Raw genomic sequence first — 26,144 nt, 5'->3', positions numbered from 1 at the left:
CCTGATAAATGGATAGGAAGGGGAGAATCTTGTCTGCCAGATCACCTGGTTGGATTTTTTTCTGTGGGGCCATGTAAAACAACTGGTGTATGCACAGGAGCTGGCCAGTCTTTGTCACCTTAGTCAGCTCATCACCGAGGCATGCCAATCCGTTTTGCCAGAGATGTTGCAACAGGCCAGACGGCCCTTACGACAACGCGCGCAGCTCTGTATCACTGAGAACACACTATACCGGGTGGTCCGCCAGCCCCTTGCGATTCACTTTTATGCATCCCGTCACATTTACTACAATTCTGAATCTGTCCCTCTACCTAAACCGGGGTAATAGAACGAGATGTGTGTTTACGGACTAGAAGACAGCAGGAATCGTGAGCGCCACTGTTAATTCATTGTTAGTACCTCGAATGGCATTTCCTCTACAGCCCAAATATACCTTGTACTAGTCACCCTTCCGTCATGGTGGCCTAGATCAGACAGACGACTCAACCACGTGACAGAGCGGCCTTACTTTCTAAGCCGGTATGACATCAAGCAAAGTGGAGGTTAACCAACCACAGCCAGCTTGAAGGGGTGGTGAATACAAAATTTCCTAGTTATTTAGAAATATGCCATTTGGTGGACACCATATCAGAGAGGGTAATGAAATATGTTAGTAGGTAGCACCAGCCATAAAAAAGATAGTCTTGCATCCAAACAGTTGCAGTGAGGTAATGCATTCGCCTGTTGCACCCTATTGCTAATCTCTTTATCTAGCCATTCATTTTGTGTTAGTTTGCTTCCTAATCATTTGAAGCTGTCCCCAATTTCAACGTTTTGACCTTCGAATTTATGATTCTTTTCTCTAGTTTGGCACCTCTTATCATCATCTTTCTCTTCTCCATTCTGAATTTCATACCTTTTTCTCATTCTCTTGCTTTGCTGAGTGGCTCAGAGAGTTGAGGCGCTGGTCTTCTGACCCCAACTTGGCAGGTTCTATCTTGGCTCATTCTGGTGGTATTTGAAGGTGCTCAAATATGTCAGCCTCGTGTCTGTAGATTTACTGGCATGTAAATGAACTCCTGTGGGACAAAATTCCAGCACCTCAGTGTCTCTGAAAACTGCCAAAGGAGTTTGTGGGACATAAGAACAATAACTTTATTGTATGTATGTTGGTTATTCAGCCCAAAGGCTGGTTTGATCCTCTGCAGCTCCGCCAACAGCTGTCATAAATAGCCTAGGCATCACTGAAGAGGCGTACTAGGGAAATGAGGAGTGAGGTAGTTTCCCCGTTGCTTTCCTCACCGAGCCAGCCGTTGCTATTACATATCAGTCTGCCAAGCCCACTGAAATGCATGCACCAACCGACCCTATGAGCGATATTTTCACACCATTCATAACAGGGACAGGCTGCATAAGGAATGGTATTACTAGCATCACTCATACCTCAGTCACTTTCATATTGTCAAAGCCAAGGATGAGACTGAGTCAGGTCAATGAAAGTAACAAATTTGATATAGCCCATACCAGAAGACAGTGCACTCTAAACACTACATCTCATAACTTTATTATTATTATTATTATTATTATTATTATTATTATTACATTTGTTCTTGAACTTCCTTAGTGTCCATTCCCCGCACCACAATATCATTAGCAAAAAGCCTTATCTTCATCTCACCAAATGCTTCCTTTTGACACCTTCAGGGTTTCATCCATTACCATTATAAATATTAGTGAGTTCAAACCCCATTGTCGGCAGCTCTGAAGATGGTTTTCTGTTGTCTCCCTTATTCACACCAGACAAAATCAAATGATTAATTAACCTGAATTAAGGGCACAGACACTTCCTTCCTGATCCTAGCCCGTTCTTATCCCATCGTTCCTATGAGACCTATTTCTGTCAGTGTGATGAAAAGCAAATTGTAAACAGAATTAAAGATTCTGTCCTCCCCACTAGAAACTGGACACAGCTAAGACATTTGTCATGCATTGCATTTAGAATTTCTTTTGTTTGCCAACTCCCTTTCTTACCAATTTTTTGCATACATTTGCCCTGTGTATACTGTCATATGCCTTTACTGTATTGAGAAAGTTATTGCTGGATGTTTGTCATACTTCCATTGTCTTTCATCACCTGTCTCCTACTAAAGTTGGGATCCATCTATGATCTGCGATTTCTAAAGCCATATTGTTCCTCTTCTAAGTGTCCTTCCATCATTCCTCTTATCCTTTCTATAATCCTTTCCATTATTTTGCCAACATATGATATAAGTGTGATTCCTGTGCTCCTCCTTAAACATTGGTTCCCTTCCCCCATTCTTCTGATACGCAGTCTATTTCTTTCACAAAAATTTACTTTTTTTTTCCTTCCCACATCCTTCCCTAGTCTTTCAATTTCCACTTATACATTTTAGTCATCCATCTACTATCATTTCTGCATCAGTAATTATTTTCTGTTTCCAGTTTCTCCTGGAATTCCTCAGTATCTTCTTCTCTGTTTCCAGTCTGGGGTGCATACACTTGTATGAAACCCTACATTCCATTTTACATTCTCATCAGAATGATGATTATCCTAATGCTTATGCAATCCCCACTACTTCCACAGACTCTTCAAGTGCTCCATTAATCATCATTGGGTTTTTTCCCCAGACATATATACCCGACTCCAGTGCAAAATATTAGTGCCAGAATTCATTCTCACTCAGTTTCTCTATGGCCATGGAAAGTTTAAGTGCTAATTTGAATGCTTTAAAATTAATATTGCTGATGAATGTTTGTGTTTTTATGGATCTTCTCAAACAGTGGACCCTTTACTGTTCATCTGTGCCATGTTTGGAAGAACAAGATTCAGTTTGTCTTGAGTGTCACCTAAACAATTGTAATGTGGAACTCTCAAAGCCGTTATACCATCTGTTTAAAAAATCCTGCTGCTACAAACAGTTCCTTAAGTTCATTCACCACATCTTCAGCAATTTATTTTCCTAATTACTGAGCGAGTTGGTTGTGTGGTTAGGGGTGCACAGCTGTGAGCTTGCATTCGTGAGATAGTGGGTTCGAACCCCACTGTTGGCAGCCGTGAAGATGGTTTTCCGTGTTTCCCATTTTCACACCAGGCAATTGCTGGGGCTGTGCCCTAATTAAGGCCATGACTGCTGCCTTCCCACTCCTAGTCCTTCCCTATCCCATCATCACTATAGAACCTATCTGTGTCGGTGTGATGTAAGGCCATTTGTAAAAAAAGAAGTTTCCTAATTTTGTGTCAAGGACAAATAATTACCTCATTGAAAATATAACTCTAATATACTCATGTAAAATAGGGTAGTAAATAAATAAGTAAATGAAAAATGAAAATTCACAGCCTGTTTCCAGTCATTCGACCGGGTCAGGAATGGAATGGATGAAGCCCCATCTAGCGTCGAGGATAGGAAATGTGCCGCCTGCCGGAGCCTGTCACACACCTCTGGGGCAATGATAAATGACTAATGGATAGAATGAAATGTTCATAGAGGGTGTTGCTGGAATGAAATATGACAGGGAAAACGGAGTACCCAGAGAAAAACCTGTCCCGCCTCTGCCTTGTCCAGCACAAATCTCACATGGAGTGACCAGGATTTAAACCGCGGTATCCAGCGGTGAGAGGCCGGCGCGCTGCCACCTGAGCCATGGAGGCTCCATAAATAAATAAATAAATACCCTAATTTTTTCCTTCCTTTCTCCTTTCCACTCTACTTCTGTAGCCCCATATTTGATACATCCTCTTTCTCTATAAAATCAATGATCTCTTCAGCTTTCCCTTTTAGGTTCATCACATTGATAACCGCCACCTTCGTTGTTTTGGATTCATCCGAGAACTGTGTGTCACCTGCAGGTACAGGCTAATCTTTTCCGAGGTTGGTTTCTTTGTACCATTATAAGTATAGACTATTATTAGAATAGGGCCACCACACTGTGTGCTGTTTTCCCAATCTCATAGGACAAAATTAATTTCTTGACTTGGGTCAAAATGTGTACTGACTTATGTTGTTAACTTTTTGTTAAAAATGAAGCCATGTTTTCCAGTGTTGACTTAGTTAAATGTAGCAAAGGCTTTTCAGTCTGTCAAACACATAGCAAATACAATGTAAATTAAAACACTAAAAGCATATCTGTTAGTGTGTGTTTTACAGATATGCTTTTAGTGTTTTAATTTACATTGTATTTGCTATGTGTTTGACAGACTGAAAAGCCTTTGCTACATTTATGTTGTTAACTGTACAGCCAGCTATTTGTTGGGACTAGATAGCATAATCGAATCCAAAGTGCTTCACTTGCTCTTTGTAATCTTTCAGTCACAGTGAGGTTGGCCTTGTTAACAGACCTGCAAGTGATACTAAATGAGTAATCTTTGTATGTCGAAGGCATGGAAGGAAATAATACAGGCATGTTGTTCTGCATGGGGTAAGAGTCAGTGTTGTCAGCAGTAGTTTGATCACCGTAAAGAAGATTACATTTTAAGGTGTAAACATAAGATTATTCTTTCTCTAATGCTAACTTCTAATAGAGCTATAAAGAATGGTTGCATTCAACCCTGTTAAAACCATATATGACTGTATCTGTGAAAATTTGCATTTATTTGTGCTAAAAAGAGAAATCAATTTATTTCGGTGGTGCTACATAGGACATCCGGGCTGCATTTTCTTTCAAGTATGGTACTGGAGCAATACAGACTCGGAGAAAGATGTCATTTATAGATTTATAATACATCATTTAAGAATACAAGGTATCTCAGGTGATCTGGAGCAGAAACTTAGGGGAAAAGTTTGGGTGTTTTCAGGGAAAGTTCTCCTGCAATCTCGTGCACTGACAGAATCTTAGGAAGGAATTCCAAATAATTGGGTGGAAATTTAATTTTCCTGGAAGAAGTAGGCAACTTTGAGGCTTAATTTTCAAAGAGTGTTTTTTACCAGCCCCGGTATGGGTAGAAGGGGATGTCCTAGGGAATTATTTAGTGACTGCTGTCTTTTGCTGCAGAATCTAACTTGCAAGATGCAGGAAAGAGAGATGCTGCAGGAATTTCTAAAAGGCTTTCGTCACTGTCTCTACAGAGAACCATGAAAAATTAAGGAATTGAGGGAATCATGTTCTTCATCAAATGCTGTCCAGTATTGCTATGAAGAGGCACTGAAATTTTTCCACAGTGCCAGGCTGAGTGTACATCAGTATAAACTTATTCAGTCTCTGGCCATAAGTAGATACTGCAATATTTATCCACCTTATTACAAAATTCAGAACTAGAAAAAAAAAAAAAGTTTGTGTTTTCGGTTGACAGAAGTAATTACAGTGCAGTAAATAAATTTCATCCACACTGATGTTTTGTAGCAATAATTGCACTTTCCTTCTTTTACTTTCAGTACTGTTATCACTAAATAATTTCCTAGGATGTCCCCTTCTACCCCTTCTTGGCCCAGGTACAACTTCAATTGAAATTGTAGCCTCGAATGTAGTGTATTTCTTCTGGAAAAATTAAGTTTCCACACAGCCATTCAGAATTCCTTTCTGAGAATCTGTAATAGTACGAGGGACATTTTGTTCATCGTACGAGAACTTTTCCCGAAAATACCCTAACTGTTTCTTTAAGTTTTCTGCTTCAGACCACCTCAAATATCTTGTATTATTAAATTATGTACTATATATCTAAAAATGTCATCTTTCCTTGACTTCATGCTGCTCCAGTACCATACTAGAAAAAATATGCCACCTGGATAGCCCATGCGGCACCACTGAAATAAATTGATTTCTCTTATTAACGCAAATGAGAGCAAAATATGAATGCATATTTCAACAGGTTTATAAGTTTCTCGGATACAATCATATATGGTTTTAATAGGATCAAATGCAGTCATTTTTTATAACTCTATTTGCAGTTAGTGTTACGGAAAGAGTAATTCTACATCTTAAAATCTAGTCTTCTTCACGGGGGGGGGGGGGGGGGGCAACCTATTGTCGACAACATTGCTTTTAACCTCATGAAAAATTACATACCTGTACTATATATTTCCGTGCCTTCCGTATACAAAGATCGTTCATTTAATATCACTTGCCGGTCTGGTAACTCTGTTAACAAGGCAAACTTCACTGTGACTGAAGAATGACAGCGAGTGAAGCGGTTAGGATTTGTTTAAGCCATCTCATTGTAACAAACAGCTGGCGAATATCCAAAAATCCAGTCAACTGACTGACTGATTCATCAACGCCGAGCCAAAACTATTGGACATAAGGAGATAAAATTTTGGGGATACATTTATATTAGGGTATAGGTGCTCACTAAGGGAGGATTTTTTTATATTCCATCGCTAAGGGGGTGAAAAGTAGGGTGAATTTTTGAAATGAGGATTTCTAGATCTCAAAAACTTAAAAGTTTACAGACGTAAAAGTTGGTATTTGGAATCTCCTTTAAAAATAAAGAAACACATATTTTTGTGTTTTTGGATAAACCGATGAACAGGGGGTGAACAGGAGTGTCAAACGGGGTGAATTTTAGAAAAGATTATATCTGCAAATTACCTCAGACACATAACATATTACAGATTTGAAAACTGGTATTTGGAATTTCCTGTAAAAATAAAGAAACAATTTTTTTTGGAAAATCCACTGAAGGGAACTGAAAAAGGGGGTGAATTTTAAAAGTTAGCATATCTGCAGTATATCTCAAAAACTTAACATGTTGCAGACGTGAAAATTGGTATTTGGAAATTCCATTAAAAATAAGGAAACACTTATTCTTTGGTTTTCGAAAAAACATTAACGGGGAGGGGGGGGTGGTGGTGTAGGTGGGGGTGGTGAAAGAATGGAAAAAATTAGTTGAATTATTTGTATGATAATGTACGTATATATACAAAAGCATTCTAAAGATGTTACAAACGTGAAAACTGGTATTTGGAATCTCCTTTAAAAATTAAGAAACGTGTGTGTGTGTATGTTTTTGGAAAATACACTTAGATGGGGGTGAGGGAAGGACTGATCAAGTGGTTGAATTATTTTTATGGGATACTTATGTATATCTCAAAAACTGAAGAAGTTACAGATGTGGGAATAGGTATTTGGAATCTCCTTTAAAAATAAAAAAACATGTATTTATTTTTTCGCCTTGAGAGAAGACTGTTTCTCACATGTACAGTTCTATGTCGCAGGGTCGTCATAGCCCCAAAAAGTAATACCACAAACATGGTTTACAAAGTATTTCTTGGGTAAATGAAACACAATTTTTGATTTTTTATACTTTAGGAATTTTCAGATAATGTCTTTAGTACAATGCCGAGGAAAGATTATTTTGATCAAATTATGTAATACATGCAAGCTAAGCCATGGGTAATTGCTTGTTTTATATATATAGATAGGTGGGGTATTCGGATGTTCTGAAAATGTCATATTTTTTCTCTGCCTTCAGTTTAGGCTAATTGGTGGAATAAACACGAATTGGGCATTTCCGACCATATTCTGCCTTATTTTATATCGCATGCAAACACATATTTTTTTGTTTGGTTATATTTTGCTCATTTTAGTTGTTTAAGGTTATATTTTGTACTTCAAATGTGATATATGATGTTTGTGTAAATGTTTGTGGTGTTGTGACAAAACGTGAGGATTGGGCCTCAAAGCTGAATAGTTGACGCTTGTTGTATATTGTCTGAGATTATATCACTAGTGTTAGAACTTATTCATTTAGAATAAGACTTGCAGTGCGCTTATTACACCCTCTGGAATGTTACCCTTGTTAACATACAAGGGAATTCCACAATGGTTTATCTTCTTGTGGGTTGTGACCACTTCAGGAGTTCCTGCATTATTTCCTTACTCCCTTCACCATTCTTAAAATGTTCAACAGGGACAGTTTTCAAGTTTCAACTTTATAGTTACATTAATAGTGATAGAGCTCACGTAAGTATACCTAAAGAAAGTGTAGTGAAAGTGTTAAATTAAGAAATTGTGTGAAAGAGTTCAGGTAGGAATGCTTGTCTACTGAAGAAGAAATCCTCTTCCATTAAGTCTGTGACATAAAAATAAGTATAATAGTTAACACCACCTTTCCAATACTTATCTTTCCTATATTTAGGAAATAAACATTGCAACAGGCGTTGTAAGATGGGACATGTTTCGCTTAACAGTCGTAAGCATCATCAGCCGAAAATAATCTTAGCCTAAAGTTAGGTCAGGGTCCTGAACCTAGTGTCCTTAACATATATGGCACCCTAAGAATCAACATTTATATTTATAAAATGAAAATAGGCTTAAAACTAGTGTGAAAAAACATGGAATGTTACAACATGTTTAATGTTCATATCTGATGTCCAATACGGTCTACAATGAGATTTATTACTTGTAAAAATAAGTGTTATAAAGCTTGTTAATGTCCATCAGTAGCGACACTGTTAGACACAGAAATGCTGATATGAATGGGGAATAAGAGGTATGCATTTTGTCTTTATTTTACTTCAATTAAATATTCTGCACCCACATCAACTGTCTGTGCATTCTTAATTTCAATAACTAATACGATTTTCTTTGGTTTGTAGGAGCAGCAATGTGAACTCTGCTACCGCTGTGTAAGATTGCGATATTAATGAAAAATATCTTCGTTACTGACCACAGTTTAATGACTGATAAGTCATTTTTGATACACGGGAGTGATTTAGCTGTGCAGTTAGGGTCGCGCAAGTTTGGGCTTGCGTTCGAGATATAGTGGATTCGAACCCCACTGTCGGCAGCCCTGAATATGGTTTTCGTTGATTTCCCATTTTCACACCAGGCAAATGTTGGGGCTGTACCTTAATTGAGGTCACGACCGCTTCCTTCCCACTCCTCGGCCTTTCATATTCCATCATCGCCATAAGACCTATCTGGTGTCGGTATGACATAAAACAACCTGTAAAAACAGTTAAACATGTAATAATGCAGTAACAGATCAATACAAGTTAATCCCAATTAAATTTTTTACAATGTAATTGAATTAATGTGTTATTCCAAACGATTGAATTTAATTATTTGATGAAGGCATACAAAAATAATTAGGGGCTGTCTAGCCCAGGCAGTTAATGCATGCTTTGCTCACCTGGAATGATGTGGGTTCCTTTCCCCATAAGGAGGTCTAAAAATTTGTATAATTTGAATTATTTTTTAATTATATTACACAGCTTTCAAATTATAACTGCAACCGAACTCGATAGCTGCAGTCGCTTAAGTGCGGCCAGTATCCAGTATTCGGGAGGTAGTAGGTTCGAACCCCACTGTCGGCAGCCCTGAAAATGGTTTTCCGTGGTTTCCCATTTTCACACCAGGCAAATGCTGGGGCCGTACCTTAATTAAGGCTTCGGTCGCTTCCTTCCCACTCCTAGCCCTTTCCTGTCCCATCGTCGCTGTAAGACCTATCTGTGTCGGTGCGACAAAAACAACTGGCAAAAAAAAAATTATAATTGCCTACTAATAGTTCATATATGTTCTGTTGTGCCAAAAGCTATTTGTAGAAAACTTGGCTATGCAACTTAGTAGACATAGGGTGAAATGTTCCTGGATGCTCTAGATTATGCCAGAACATTATAGATTTTTCGAGAAAGATCCAGAAACCTCAATATAGTCTGGAATATTCCAGAATGCTGTAGAATAATCCTAAATGTTCCAGAAGGTTCTAGAATCAACTAAAATGTTGCAGAATGGTTTAATCACTTGTAAATTATTCTTTTCTCTGTATGTTCCATAATGGTGACAAATATTCTGGCATGTCGGTGCATCACATAACATGTCAAGAATGATCTAGAATATTTGAAGTTGGAGGGCTCTATGTAATTCAAGAATATTTCAGAAGGTTCAGGTCCTGTATTAAGGTTTATATGAACGAGTCAGTCCAGCATTTTTATAGTACAAGTAATGAAGGGCATCACTTGGGAAATGTGTAAACAAATGTTGCAGTTCTCTAAGTTGTGTAATGTTCTGCTGTACATGTTAAGTTGATGAACATTTAGTGTAGTGATGTTAATATGATTGTGGCTATTTGTGATTATTTTGGACAGTGAAAGTGTATGTAATGGATGAAAATAAGATACTGGAGAAGGAAGGCACTAGTATTTCTTCAACTGAGGGTAGCACTCGTATCACCCAGTTGTAAGCATTGTTACGGGTGGGGTTTATTATAGTTTTATTCTTGATTTATTTCCTTATTATTCTTTTTTATTTGTTGTTTGTTTAAGAATAACATTCTATGCAACAAAATTAAACTTATTTTCATTCTTGGAATATTCTCTAACCAAGAAATCTCTTTACTTGCAGTGAAGAAGGAGAAAAGAACTTGTGCTGTACAAGGACTGTGAGGGGGGGGGGAGGGGGTTCAAATACATTTACTATCTCCAAAAGTTATGTACACCAGGTGAGTTGGCCGTGCGGTTAGAATCGCACAGCTGTGAGCTTGCATCCGGGAGATAGTGGGTTCGAATCCCACTGTTGGCAGCCCTGAAAATGGTTTTCCGTAGTTTCCCATTCTTATACCAGACAAATCCGGGGGCTGTACCTTAGTTTAGGCCATGGCCGCTTCCTTCCCACTCCTCGCCCTTTCCTATCCCATAGTCGCCATAAGACCTATCTGTGTCAGTGCAACGTAAAGCCCTGAAGATATAACAATTTCGAGGCTGAATATTTCAGATAACCTAAACTCATTGTAAGAGAGTACTGGTTGCTGATTATTAATGTTAACGTAAATTGTTGGTTAATTATGAATTACCTTTATTAATATAGTTGTCTTGAAGTTATAATTACCAGTTCACCATTACAGTGTGATGGTAATTTTTAGTTCATATTCAAATTAAAATTCAGATATTGTAATGTGATGGTAGGGTAGTAGATAAATAAAAAAACATGGCTGGTAGCTTCTACACTAAGATTTATTAATTAACTACTAATAGCTACTTATTCACAGCACACATTTACACTAGTCCGAACTCTCTCTTTCTGTGTTCTCAGTGTTCGATCACCCAAGTATTCACACAGATGCTTACAAGCTAATGCGTTAACACTGTGGTCACCACTGTAACGGTCACTTGCACCTTAGGGCAGTTCAAGAGAAAGATTACCCTACACTGTTAGCAGCCGCACTATTCACAATTTAAGTGTGCACACAGTTTTTCGATTTGCACATAGTACAGTGTCCACCCTCATTCGACTGTTCTCACTCTGTCTCACGTCGACCCGCTATTCTGATCTTCACTCAGGACAGCTATCTCTCGCCAGTTCATACCCAGCACTCCATTGCTCCAAAACAGTAACTCCACAGTGCTGCCACTGAACTGTACTCTTCGCTCTTCAATTGCTGGCGTACACAGCCCACACACTGAACTGGCTCGCGCCCGTCTGCTGCATTTTTATGGTGAAATTGACCCCTTGAGACACTTTGATCAAGGAGAATCCGCCGGAAATCTCTGGAGATGGAAACATCTGGGTTCGGAATTCTCATCACTTCCACACCCAGAGGGGAGAAAAACGAGTTGGCATCAATGCCTAGTCCGTTCGGTCTCCGATGGATTTTCCATAGTGACGCGAAGGTTGGGAACGCAACTTGGGGATTCGCACACCGTTGCTCCACCAAATGGCGTTTCAGAGGCCTTCCGTGCCACAATATATTGCAATACCGATTCATTCAATGAAGAGTTTGCCAAACTCTGCATGATGTCCAGTAGCAAGGAAGTGTTAAGATGTAAAGTAGCTCCACATAACTACACCTGGGGAATTGAAATTACATGCTGTGCATTAGAAATGAGTCTCCACAGCAAGCAGTGTAGCTGTGGTCTATCCAAATGAACAGTTTGGGTGGCAGCAATGTCTGCTCAGTGTCAGATGTGAGCAGACAGATTGTACAGCACAGTGAATCGAGAGATTAAAAGCACAAAGATTCTGTAATAATGTATTACACAAAGATAGACTGTTAACAAAGTTAATAACAAAGCAACTTGAAAAGGAGTGAATTCAAAGCCTAATGATTATTGTACACTTCCCAGGTTCACAATTGAAAATCTTTACCCCAAATTTCCAAGCATAGGGCATCATGTTTGCACGTATAAGAAACTTTCACCAGTGATTCACTACGCACGGAGTTCACGAAAAATTTGTTATGGCTACTTTTAATTCCTCAATTGTTCTGGGAGTTGACTGGTGAAGTGAGGACTTAGCAATTGCGCAGACAAAGAAGTCAGGAGGTGACAAGTTCAAACTATGTGGTTGCCAGAGCCCTCTTGAGATAATTCATTCCCTGAATATATTACTTAAAAATTGCATGGAGCGTATTGGAGGTATACGCTGTGGTTCAGTCTTGTTGGGAGAATGAGCCCATAATTTTTGTTTCACTCAATTGTTCAATGAACGTGTGCAAGACTTCATTACTGTAAACTTCTGAATCTACCATTCTTTTAAAAGATATCTACCCAGTAATTTGTGAATGTGAGATTGCAATCTACTGGGTGGTCCATATGTCTTGGTACCCCTATAACTGTACCTGGCTTTATAATGTTGTTGTTTGAGTCATCAGTCTATAGACTGGTTTGATGCTGCCCTCCTTGCCACCCTATCCTGTGCTAACCTTTGCATTTATAGATAAGTGCTGCATCCTACATCTGCTCTAATCTGCTAGTCATATTCTTACCTTAAGTGAATATTCAAGATAAACTTAAATATTATAACTAAGTGGTCAGCCTATTCAATACAATAAATAATTTATTATATTTAGTACATGTTTCGTCCCCTAAGGGACATCATCAGCTAATAATAAATCAACATTAATATATCAGAAATACAAAATAGATATGATTAAAATTGGAAAGACACATTAAAATATTGATGTATGGTTATGACATTCAAAATAAGATCTTCGAAATTTTGTTAAAATTGTAAGTCATATGATAGATAAAACAGTTAAATTGTCCATTTTACTCTCGATGATATTCTTGGAAAATACCAGTTTTGCTTTATAAAATCTTAAATGATCAATTGTTGTAAATAGCGCACTTGATTTGTATCTCTTGATGAAAGATTTGTTAAAACTTTAATATGCATTCCTTAGATAGTATAATATATTGAATGCTTCAGAATTTAAAGTCAGCTCGGGGCCGTAGTGGCAAAGTTCTTTGTAGTAATGGATATAGTTTTATCTGAAATAAAATAAATAAAATGAAATAAGTAACATGAAATGGAAGATGAAATGAATATAATGTAATAAAATCGTATTACCTGCTCCTTATTATTGGCCCCGATGTGCGGAGAAGGACTCGCTTCTACCGAGGTAAGTGTGCATCTGCTTTAAAACAAGTACTGGTAGTTACTACGCTGAGCGGGAAGCGTGGAGGGTAAGTAGGAGAGTTTGTCCTAAGGTGAACGACCTGAGCGTCACAGAGTGTGTGACGTGTTAGAGTCTGACGTTTCTTCCTAACTCGCTTTTATTACTTCTTCATATGAAATGTTATACATCTCAAAAAGCTCATTGATATTATTTGTGGGATTGTTCCTTTGGTCCAGATAAATGTAAATTTCCTCATGTATGTTTAATAAATGGCCTTTATTTACGGTTTTCAGTATTTTAAGGTTATTATCTACGTTTGTAAACATGTGATTGGAGTCGGTCATGTGTTCGCTCATGGCCGAGTATCTGTTGTATTTCTTGGCTCTGGTGTGTTCCTGATATCTTATAATGAAGTTTCTACCTGTTTCTCCTATATAACATTTTAGACAACTAGCACATTTCAGTTTGTAAACACCCGAATTTTGGAATTATTTATTTTTATTATTATTATTATTAACGATATGAGTGTTATAAAATAATTTCGAGTTTGTGTTGTTAGTCCTAAAAGTGATTCTTAAATTACGTCTTTTGAATAGATCCGTAATACTATATATTTTACTGCTATTATATGTAAATACGGAAAATTTCTTATTCTCTTTTTCTTTTCGTTCTTGTGCTAACGTAGTCATAGGCTTATTTTTTACTTAATTTATAATCTTTACAAATTCTTTATTATAGCCATTCTTATATGCTAAATGGTATATAGTATTAATTTCTTTTTCTAAATTATGGGTTGAAAGCGGAATATTAAAAGCTCTGTAAATCATACTAAAGAAGCCGGCTCTTTTATGAGCTCCCGGGTGTAAAGAATCATTTTTGATCATGTTGACACTCTGCGTTGGTTTTCTAAAAATATTAAAGGAAAGGTTTTGATTATTTCTAGTAATTTTCAAGTCTAAATAATTTAAAGTGTTATTTACTTCAGTGCGGCTCTGAGCTTGCATCCGGGAGATAGTAGGTTCGAATCCCACTATCGGCAGCCCTGAAAATGGTTTTCCGTGTTTTCCCATTTTCACGCCAGGCAAATGCTGGGGCTGTACCTTAATTAAGGCCATGGCCGCTTTCTTCCAACTCCTAGGCCTTTCCTATCCCATCATCGCCATAAGACCTATCTGTGTCGGTGCGACGTAAAGCCCCTAGCAAAAAAAAAAAATGTTTACTTCAGAGTCAAGTGTGAATTTGATATATGGATCAAGAGAGTTAAGTTGGTTTAAAAAGGTCTGGCTATTAGTAATTCTTTCATCTAGTATTACAAAGGTGTCATCTACAAATCTAGACCAATGGTACAAACCATCAAGTTTATCGATAATTTTAGTTTTTTGCATTTGATAAATATAAATTTTGGCTAGGATGCCTGATGCTGGGGCGCCCATCGGAAGACCTTTTTGTTGGTAGATTTTGTTGTTAAACATAAAATAGTTATTGTTTAAGACAAAGTCTAGGACGATTAAAAATTCATTTATTTCTTGTAGGCTCAAGTGGCTAAATTGGATCAAATTCTCTTTAATAATGTTGATGGTTTCTTTTATTGGAATACTAGGATAGATATTTTTAATATCATACGAGTGTATTGTGTGATTGGAATTTAATTCTTAATTTTTGGTAGCGTTACAGAATTCGACAGAGTTCTTTATAGATTTATTGTTGTTAAATTTGAAATTTGTTTGAAGAAATTTATGTACATATTGTGAAATTTTATATGTTGGACTAGTCCTGTTTACAAATTCCTTATTATAGCCATTCCTATATGCTAAATGGTATATAATATTAATTTCTTTTTCTAAATCCTGGGTTGAAAGCGGAACCCAGGATTCTTGATGGGTGGATGGAATTGTTTCTATTATTATGTCCTCCCTTGGTTTCGGGGAAATATCGGGAGAGACTTCTGCAACTGTATCTATCTTATCTTTTAATTTATTAGAGCGGGGCCAATTATGTTTGGGTCTGTTACTAAGGATAGCTTCTTCTGTTGTACTTAAGGATATATCAGATAAATTCTTGATGGGTGGATGGAATTGTGTTTCTATTATTATGTCCTCCCTTGGTTTTGGGGAAATATCGGGAGAGACTTCACGTTGTTTAAATAATGCTCTTAATTTTTTATCCAAATTACTTTGTTTTAAATTTACAGTAAAATATGGTTGATTTAATGTTTAAATGTTTTTGGTAAGAGTCCCATTCAATCGGGCCCAATGGTAATGGGGCTTTGAGTTTAAATGAGCTTTTTTCGTGTAGAGAAATTTGATTTCACTTTTAATCAAAATTTCATTAGTTTTCTTCTGAGTTTTGAGAATTCTTTCAGATTTTTTTGAATTTCATCTTCCTATGTCTCAAAAAGTTGTGGGTGAGATTGTGAGTTAGACATTGTTTTAAAAAGGTTATGTCTTTACCAATTTTGCCCATCTTGATTTTTAAATTCTGATATATGTGAGCCTGTTTATATGCTTGGCTAGCATCTACATTACAAGTGATAAGCTTTAACAGCTTCATTTCAAGTAATACTAACCCTGTATTGACTATAATCAATTAGTGAATATTCAAGATAAATATTATAACTAAGTGGTCCGCCTATTCAATACAATATATAATTTATTATATTTAGTACATGTTTCGTCCCCTAAGGGATATCATCAGCTAATAATAAATTAAGATTAATATATCAGAAATACAAAATAAATATTATTAAAATTGGAAAGAGACATTAAAATATTGATGTATGGTTGCGACATTCAAAGTTCTTTGTAGTAATGGATATAGTTTTATTCCTTATTATTGGCCCCGATGTGCAGAGGAGGACTCACTTCTACCGAGGTAAATGTGCATCTGCTTTGCCACTACGGCCCCGAGCTGACTTTAAATTCTGAAGCATTCAATATATTATATACTATCTAAGGAATGCATATTAAAGTTTTAACAAATCTTTCATCAAGAGATACAAATTAAGTGTGCTATTTACAACAATTGATCATTTAAGATTTTATAAAGCAAAACTGGTATTTTCCAAGAATATCGTCAAGAGTAAAATGGACAGTTTAACTGTTTTAACAAAATTTCGAAGATCTTATTTTGAATGTCATAACCATACATCAATATTTTAATGTGTCTTTCCAATTTTAATAATATCTATTTTGTATATCTGATATATTAATGTTAATTTATTATTAGCTGATGATGTCCCTTAGGGGACGAAACATATACCAAATATAATAAATTATATGTTGTGTTAAATAGGCGGACCACTTAGTTATAATATTTAAGTTTATCTTGAATATTCACTAATTGATTATAGTCAATACGGGATTAGTATTACTTAAATGAAGCTGTTAAAGCTAATCACTTGTAATATTCATACCTTGGTCTACCCGTACTGTTTGTTCCTCCTACACTTACCTCAAAAATCAACTGCACAAGTCCTGGGTGTCTTAAGATGTCCTATCATTCTATCTCTTTTTCTTGTCAAATTTAGCCACAATGATCTCCTCTCACCAATCTGATTCATCATCTTTTCATTCGTCCAATCAGCATTATCAAATGCCTTTTCTAGATCTATGAACACCATGTATGTGGGCTTGCCATTCTTAATTCGAATCTCTAAGATCAGACATAAATTCAGGCTTGCTTCACGTGTTCGTACATTTCTTCTGAAGCCAAATTGATCTTCTCCCAACTCAGTTTCAGCTTGTCTTTCTATTTTTCTGTAAATAATATGTCTTAGAATTTTGCAGGCATGAGATACTAAACTAATGGTGCAGTAGTTTTCACACTTGTCAGCATTGGCTGTCCCACACGCTACTGACCACTTCCCCCCAACCTTCACTTTAACATACATTGTAGGATAGACTGGTGTGGAAGCAGGCTTGAAATCTGTTACCACAATGTACAGTACCTTAGTTCAACGGTTCACTGCTACGTGCATTGCAAACTGCAAGGCGAGAGACCAGGCTGTGAGGAAAAGCATTGAACTACATTGCTTTTAAAAATACTGAAATGCTTATTGTCATGTATGATTTGGGAAGGATACATTCTCAACAATAACTTTTAATGTCTCGCTGACTAATCATACTTACGATACTAGAAATGTAAAATATATAAAATATTAATTAGCCGATTAAGCCGACATACCTCTGAATTGATCCCGTTGGAGCTTTGATTGTTTCCTCTTCTTCTTTGTCTTAAGTCCCGTTGCTGTATTCTTCTACTTACAGTACAGTCTCATCTACAAAAGAATATAATAATGCACCATTTTTTCAACCATATCTTCTTTGTACTAGTCTTTGGTTTTTAATGGCCTTCTTCAGAAATGGCACGTGTCTTTCTGGGAAGACAAAAATGTTTAATCTCTTCCATTTTCATTGCTTGTCTCTTTTCATGAATTCTTAATGTTTCTCCTTAGTCTTACATTTAGAACATGTGCTATCTTCAGCCAATAATTTGCATTTGTTATTCCTCCAGTCTCCGTGAAGATCGATCTTACCTCATTCTAGTTTCATGTTACAAAATTGATTTTGGGTGGCCAACTGCTGCAAATGTTTTTTCAGCCAAATCGTTGATAAGGTCTTGAAGATCTCAAGGTATTGCAATTCATTCTTAACACATTGGAGACCGTGTCTTAAGGTGGCACGTGGGTAGGCAGACCGCCATATTTTGAAGGTTTTTAAACAATTGTAGAAAATAGTAGGTAGGTTACAATTGTAACATGTATATATCATCAAAAAATTAAAAGTGTCTATTGTACAGATTGAAAAGTGGCATTAAGATCTACTGAATACTTTTCACATTACACATTTTCCAACAGTATGCCTTTTGCAACAAAAAAAAAAAGTCTGACAACAAAGTCTTACAAATAATGAGCTTGAGTGCGGAATAGTTTGGAGCATTCAGGGACACAAAGTGCTACAGAACACATTGGATACCACCAGTATGTCTGTTTCCTCGTTACTTTCCCATTTTCCACTTTTCCTTTATCTGCACGGGCGTTGCAAGTGCATCCAAATCACCAAAAGTACCCGGCGAGTGTGAATCAATCCCTGCCTTTTAATTATCATCTCTTGCGTCACTTCATTCTAAATGAAAATCCAGTCATATGAAGATCGTGAAGCATTAGCTACATAAACTACAAAGTGCAAAATCACACCTGGGTGGAATATAATAGAATAGGATATAAATACCTTCATCACTAACATGAAGTTCGAAATCAGGGTCTAAATCTAAATCATCTACCTCTTCTTCTGAACCACTGTCATCAAACATCTCTTCTAAAATCTCTACAATTCCACCTTCATTCAATGATCCAATCATTATAGCAGAAACAAAACACAGTCTAAACACTTCGCACGATGTAAACAAAACTCCGAAAGCGCGCGCCTTGAGCAGCTGGAAGCATGGAGTGTAGAAGCGAACTCGTGCAAAAATAAGCTGCTATAAGTTCAAAACGACGACATAGGACACGAACACACGGTATAGCTGTTATAAAAGTTCTTGAAAGTGGTATGTAAACTTACCGAGCGATTCTCGTCCTGGCTGTGTTCACAATATATCAAATACGCGGGCCCGAGTTAGCCTCGGGCGCGGTCAGTCTGAGCTGTCACACCACCCCGATACACACTCGGGCTTGGTCTCCAATGTGTTAAATGGAATCACATCCACATTATTATGCAGAATATTTACTTTAATTCTTTCATCCTTGAACAGAATTAACTGTTTAGTACTGACAGCTAGTCTTTCTCAGCTAAATCCTGTTCCAGAAAGTTGCATATTTATTAAATCCCTTTTTATTTTCCCTGCAATTCTAATTTTTTGAGGGCAGTGGTATCATTTCGGGAGAAAGAAATACGTCCTTAAGAGAAATAAACAGCAAATCATAGGGTGATGCTTGTAGCAATTGCCCCATATGATTAATTTTTATTGATTTGCATTTCCTCTTAGCAGGTGGTTTTCTTCTATTTGTTTCCAGTTTAGAAAGAGAACTGAGACGTCCAGGAGATATACTGTTTTGAGCACCATCTGAGTCTAATTTGACTCATGTTGGAATTTGCATAATTACGGCACTTGTGGATTTTGCTGTCCACTCTTTTAATACCAAGTCCGGGGGTGGGGAATATAATTCGCAGACATGGTCTTTTATCGTAGAGAGCTTTATCCTTCCTGGGAATTGTTTCTTGCCACTTCAGTAACAATTCTTTGTCTGAAGGGGTTTTAAACAATGAAATCTTCTTTCCCTCCCCCCTTGGGATTTACAACCTGGTTTACATTTTAGCAAAAAAACATTTCTCCCTATTATCCTGAAAAGAGAGTTACGTATTTTGTTGCAGGTGGCTGTCATTTATGTCCTATTACAAATACAATGATGGTATATAATTCAAAGTACTCACAAAAAGAGGTTTGTGTAGCAGGATGGGTGCACGAAACAATCAAACGCACATCATATCAACACACTACATTACACATGAACTTGTTACTTGTAACATGCATTGTCTACGAGCTGCCCACAGTTTCAACTGACACATAGCAGACTTTTGTGGAACTAGGTACATTGTCAGAACGGACGTGTCTGATGGAAGAGGCGGCTTTCCAGCACTGCATCCCGCGTGGTTTGGCTGAAGCGTTGCCAACATACGCAGTATCACCGCTAGCCAAGGTCACTGCAGAGACTTATTTCTAACACACTGTATAAGGCAGCTAGGTTTGAATGATAAGAATATTGCTATGTGTCTCTCAGTGTTTTCTATGATCATTGTTAGAGAAAAAGGTAGTGTGTACTTGTAATATTTCTGTATTAGTTGAACGCCATTTGAAATTGTTTCTGTTAGTCGGGTAGTTACACCTGATGATGACTGTAGCCCTAACAGTAGCACTCCTCTTCTGCCACTCCCACACATTCATGCTGGCAGGCTTCTGTATTCTCACCCTACCATGTTGTCACAGCCTAAACATACCTCCACACTTCATTAAAATTCAGACATATTTACGAAAATGGTGTCTGATAAGAATTAGAAGATGTTTCAAAATATCCACATTACATTCAAGGAAAATCAATGAATTTCTGGCAAACACAATTATAAACAAAGAGATGATTAATTTTGTGTGTGTTTTACAATTCAAACTCCTTATATTCAATTATATTTTTATTTTATTTGTTTTATCCACAGGCTTGGATTGTTGAGAGAATGGGAAAATTTCATAGAATGCTGCAGCCAGGGCTTAATATTTTGGTTCCAGTTATTGACAGAATCAAATACGTCCAAAGTTTAAAGGAAAATGCCATTGAAATACCCAAACAGAGTGCTATTACTGCAGGTAAGCTTCTTGTACTCTTAGACCTCAACAAATTATTGATTTTCTCTACTATGTATCGGGGCATATTTAAGAATACTATTTTCGTGATAACTTTCAAGCTTCATTCCGGAGATGGTGGGTTCTAATCCCAGCGTTGGCAGCCCTGAATGTGGTTTTCCATGGTTTCCAATTTTCACACCAGGCTGTACCTTAATTAAGGCCACGGCCACTTCTTTTCCAATCCTATCCTTGCAACACTCAAGACCTTTAAGTCTTAGTCCAATGTTAAACCACTTTTTAAAAAAAAGCCTTTCATTTGGAGTAATTGGGGTGTGACAGTTTTGACAAAATATTTTTTTGTTGATGTAAAAGTAGAGGAAATCTTAAATATGTATTATTTATTACAGCTCGACATAAAATGTACTTACACAGGCAAGTTAAGAAAGAATCTCTTGTTTCCAAATTAAAGGGAAAAACTCACTGCTAATTCTAAGCACCAAATGATGGATCACTTTGCTCTTGGTATTTTACCGAACCATATTACCAGTCTGAAGGGAAGCAAAAACTGTAATCAGTATTGGTAGGAAGCTATGGAAATATAGATAAGTATCCGAAAACAGAAATTTACTCAATTTAATTCTCTAGCTCTTGGCTAATAGTCGCACTCCCATTGCTGCTACTCAAAATAGATATATTGCTGTGTCTTTCTTTATCCTATATGAAGCATTCAGTATTCCTAATTTCTTGAAACGTTTTGTGACAGTATCATTAGGTATTAAGTCTGACCTTACAGTGCACAAGCACACTTCTTACTCTGACAAACAATTTATTTTACCTCAAGGCATGAATTTGCAGTTGCCATGCAGTTCTTCTCATAGTAAAACAGTCACAGGCGATCTTTGAATGGCATGTAAAGAAACAGTCATCCAGTGGCTACAAAATGGAAATTAATTGTCCAGGAATAATTATCATGTTTGTCCTGGTCTCGAGAAGAAATCCCTTAACGTCGCTCATTAGATATCCTTGAAAACAGTCCAAAACAAGCCTAACTGGACTCTTGGTTAATATTTCAAGCCTGTTGTTCCAAACAGTTTTTATCGCATTCACAATTTGGCCTAGGTGCATGAAACCTTTTTCTTGCCCACACATGATATACTTTTAGAAATCTTGTTATTCCTCTTCATTATCTTCCTTTTGTAAATCATATAGGGGATCAGTTTTATTTTATCTGCTGTTACAGCAAGCATTTCTGTACAATGCATCTTCTCATTGTTTTTATTGGAATGTGTGAAGCACTTTTTCTTTTTGGGGCTGTTTTTGCCCTACCACACTGGCACACGTTTTATACAATAGTATAGATGTTCAGTGGACTAATTTGAGTGAAAGTGTTATTTTAATTATCACTTGTACATCAAGAATTTAAGACAGCATATAATTATGGACTATACACACACCATTCAGAATTTTTAAGCCATTTTATATATGTTTTCTGATTCGTGTTCAATCTTCGAAATATTTGTACTGCCCTTTTAACTTTTTGAGTGTACATTTTATGTTATATTTAAGATAGCTATGTCTGATTCTTGGGTAGATTTTATCTTGTTAAATTACTGAAGGTGATCATTTTACCATCAAAACTATTCCAAAGGTTTCTTGAATGAGTTAATGACGATTACGTCAAATTAATGTATTGATTAGGTGAAAAAAAGCTCCTACTCGTATAAATAGTCACATCCATCAATAAGGGCCTTAATATGAAATTTATTGCGTATTCAAGTGCTCTGTTGGTGAAAAATATCTAATTCCCTCCATGGGAACTTAGAATTTTCTATTCAAGTGTTTGTTAGGCAGAAAAGGCAGTCGACTGGCCTCTACATACCTGACAGCACGAGGTAGTTGCAACATGGAGAACACTCCCACACGTTACCAATGCAATGCGCTGCCACCTGGACGCCACCTTTCCACAGTGATGGATTGGGTGTTTAGGCCCTATTGGCTGGCCGGCAAGAAGTCCCAATCTAAAACCATAGATTACTTCTTTTGGGGTACGTGTAATCTAAGTATGGCAGAGAAGTGGAAACCCTTCAAGAGTTCTGGGAATTTGTCTTGGAAGCTTCTCAGGACATGCCAAAACCTTGAGATACTGAGGGAGTTTCAAGAGAGTTTTCTCTTAAGGCATGGAACATTTCCTACCGCTGGTGGTGGACATTTCGAACACCTGTAACAATGTGCACCACTTCCCACGACTCCTGTCACTCTCTAAAAGGTACACAAGTGCTTTGTCATGGTGTTCTCATTCTTTCTATTAAAAAGGTAAACTACACATGGCATATACTTTTGTGATCATAAACCCTGTGACCTCCATTTTTATGTGGAATCCGACACATAGGATGTGACCATTTTCTTTCGTTTTACCAACGTTGTTAGGGGTTGTAGGGGATTTGGCATTCTTGACTCATGTTAACACATGGGTGACGGGCCCCGAGAAATCTCGTAGTACGCTCGCCAGCGGTAGGTGACAGGCCCCGAGAAATCTCGGTTTTATTCACGACATTATTTTCGGTCTTCCTGTGACATCTCTTGACCATATCTTGAACTATTTCGGACGTGCACATTGAGTAGAATAAATCGTAGATGTATATTTGCCGCTTTTCTTTTATTCACGGCCTCTTTTATTCTTTGATTTAGTTTCGAAACGTCGACTTTCTTTCTGCCGGTTCAGTCAATGACAAGATGGAGCGCCCACGGAATACGGTGTTAGCTGACGACGATATTTTAGAAGAATTATATGGCGATGATCGTTCAAATGAAAATAGTCTAATGAATTAGTGGAAACTGAATGTGAGAGTGATAGCGGAAGTGATATTCAAGCCTCTACAGGCCGTAATTTACCTAGTGTACTTATTTATTCAAGTGATTCTGACGACGACAACGATGTAAACATTAATGATGTTTTAGGAACTGACGCTGAATACGGTTTGTAAAGGCAGATCCACTATTACTGTGGGCATTGGAGAGTACCCACACCAACTTTAAAGATAAAATATTGACTGGTTTAATATTTATTAACGTCTTTATAATCAAGTGCACCCTAGTATGGTTAGTAGAAAAATGTCCGGTCCACAGGGTATGTGACAAGCTCAAGCATCCGGTCAGCAATGTGTTAATGTGGTGGTGGTGGTATGTTGTCTTGTGTGCAAGTGTTGAAGATGACAGAAACACCCAGTCCCTCAGCCATAGGAATGCACTTGTTAATATAACAATCCCTGGCCCAGACGGGAATCGAACCTGGGCCTCAAGGATGGAAGGATAGTACGCTAGCCATACAGCCGGCCAGTTGTGTTCTCATTATGGTGTTATTTATTAGCGGGCTGGTCAACCCGAGCAGCATGGTGCAGTTGTCAGTGGCACTTTATTCCGGTGAGTTTGCTGCAGTCAGATGGTGAGTGGTTTGAATCCCACTCTTAGCTGTCTTGGAAGTAGTGTTCTGTGGTTTCCCATTTTCACTTTCAGGGTATAAATTAGGAGCAGGAATCATCATCATTAGAATAGATCAATTTTCTTGTAATGACATATTGTTGAATAGGGACTGAATGTTCATTACATTTGTTAAATTTAAAGTGTGAAGTTCCACCCTGTACTGTCACAAAACTCTGTCAGTGCTCTAATGCTGGTCGTTCCTATGGAAAAAATGATGTGTATGTTGTTATTGATTTTGTTGACAGCGGGCACTTTAACTTGAAGATACAACAGCAGCCAGCAACCAGTTAACATTTGGCCATGTAACCCTGGCAGCCTCATCAGTAGCTACTGCCAGCTGCTTTGTTGCAATTTGTGCAATTTCCAAAACATTACATTTCTCGAGAACGGTGCAAGCTACAGACATGAAACTTGCAACATTGTGATCCTCTCCCCAATATACATTACTTGTTTTAATTTGGTACATCATTTACTTGTCATCCTATAGAGAAACTCTAAATTATCAGAGTTGCTATTGAATAAAGTACATCATTTTGTGTTGTGGGAGTTTTTCACTTCGCTCAATATTTTGCTACTTGCCATAAGTTGAATTTGATAATCCTAAAGGTGATTACCTCATAGTTCTCACTGTATAGGAAATATGTACGTCAGTTACTCAGCTGGATGGCTTGTCATGTCCTTGATAGTTCCACTGTGAGATGTCATAGAAAGTTGTCATGAGGAACAAGATATATTTTCATTCATTTCCTCGGTGGACCAGAAGGTGCTTTTACTTCAGTCTGCCATGTCCACTAAAATGCTCTCAGTTCTAATCACAGTTAGAGGGATTTTGAACATGAGAGTATCTATCCTACTACATTTTAATTGTGTAAAAGAACCGTGGTATACACCTAGGTTTCTCGCTCTTACACACAGCCACAACCGCCTCCTTCCCACTCCTAGACCTTTCCTGTCCCATCCTGGCCATAAGACCTATCTATGTCGGTGCTACGTAAAGCAAATAGTTAATAAAACACCACAATTTGTATCAGAACACAATAAATTGAATTCATCAAAACTAGTTTTCAGAGTTTTTATTTAATCATCAATGGCATTCTTAAAATTACATTTATAATTATCTAAAACATACAAGATGTTATCTGTGTAAAAAGTATCATTAATTGGTTGAAAATTAGTGGCCGCATTGGTTTGTGCTGCAGAGAAAGAAGGAAAAAAGGTAGAATTATAGAAGTGTATGAAAGAGCATTCACTGTTGTCACAGTTTCTCTTGAATAGTTTTACAAGTTACAACATACCTCGTGGAGAGACTGGTTGGACATGTTGCTTAGCTGTTCCACTTGTACTGAGTGGGGTGTTCCCAGTAGTGCCGTGTGCTGGTAAGTAGCACGTGGTTCCTACAGTATGTCAAGGTTTGGAACAGAATGTTTTCTGCAGTTGTTTCATTTAAGAAAATTTCATGTTTCATTTTCTGATTAGGAATATTTCGATGTTTTCCTGGATATTTATTTCTAACCCTTGTTTACCTTTACAAATTATTTTCATATCCTTCTCAGTGCCTTTAAAATTATTATTGTTATGATAGGTGTGTTCAGCAAATGCTGAGAATTTATTGTACTCTATGGCTTTAAAGTGTTCAATTGATCGCTGACTTAATGTGCAGAAAGATTTATAGCGACAGTGGGGTATGAAAGGGTTAGGACTGGTACCAGACTGTTCGGTCCTGTGTAGCTAAATATTACGTCAGGATAATATTATGTTGTCTCTTAGAAGCAGTCGCATATCCATTTTCCCTTTACCTGTTAATGTATGACAATACAAAAGGTATTAAATCATAGAGTTTTGTATTCATGAGCATAGTAGAGCGAATACCTAACTGTCAGAAGAAGGTGAAGGAACTCTGTATGTCAGCAGCTAGTTCATGTTTCAGATGCAGTTCGAGTTGAAGGGAACAGTCCCCGGCTGTTGAATGCAGCACGTTGAATACATTCCATTTTCTCGAAGTCCTTGCCCGATTTTCAGAACAGTTATGGCACCCAATTTATAATCTCCTTAAGTTTAA

General features: G+C 37.3%; 1 protein-coding gene across 2 annotated transcripts in view; it reads left to right on the top strand.

Annotated features, from left to right (window-relative positions):
* Nucleotides 1-26,144, top strand: part of Stoml2 (stomatin like 2) — a 119,104-nt gene that overhangs the window by 21,533 nt on the left and 71,427 nt on the right. For both annotated transcript variants that reach the window (XM_068225825.1, XM_067139234.2), the window contains exon 3: nucleotides 20,479-20,626. In XM_068225825.1, the coding sequence (XP_068081926.1) occupies nucleotides 20,479-20,626 (148 nt within the window). The remainder of the gene's footprint in view (nucleotides 1-20,478; nucleotides 20,627-26,144) is intronic.

The sequence above is a fragment of the Anabrus simplex genome, chromosome 2 (assembly GCF_040414725.1).
Source record: "Anabrus simplex isolate iqAnaSimp1 chromosome 2, ASM4041472v1, whole genome shotgun sequence".
Taxonomy (NCBI): Eukaryota; Metazoa; Arthropoda; class Insecta; order Orthoptera; family Tettigoniidae; genus Anabrus; species Anabrus simplex.
The sequence above is the reverse complement of the archived record's forward strand: the minus strand, read 5'-3'. Positions and strand labels throughout refer to the sequence as shown.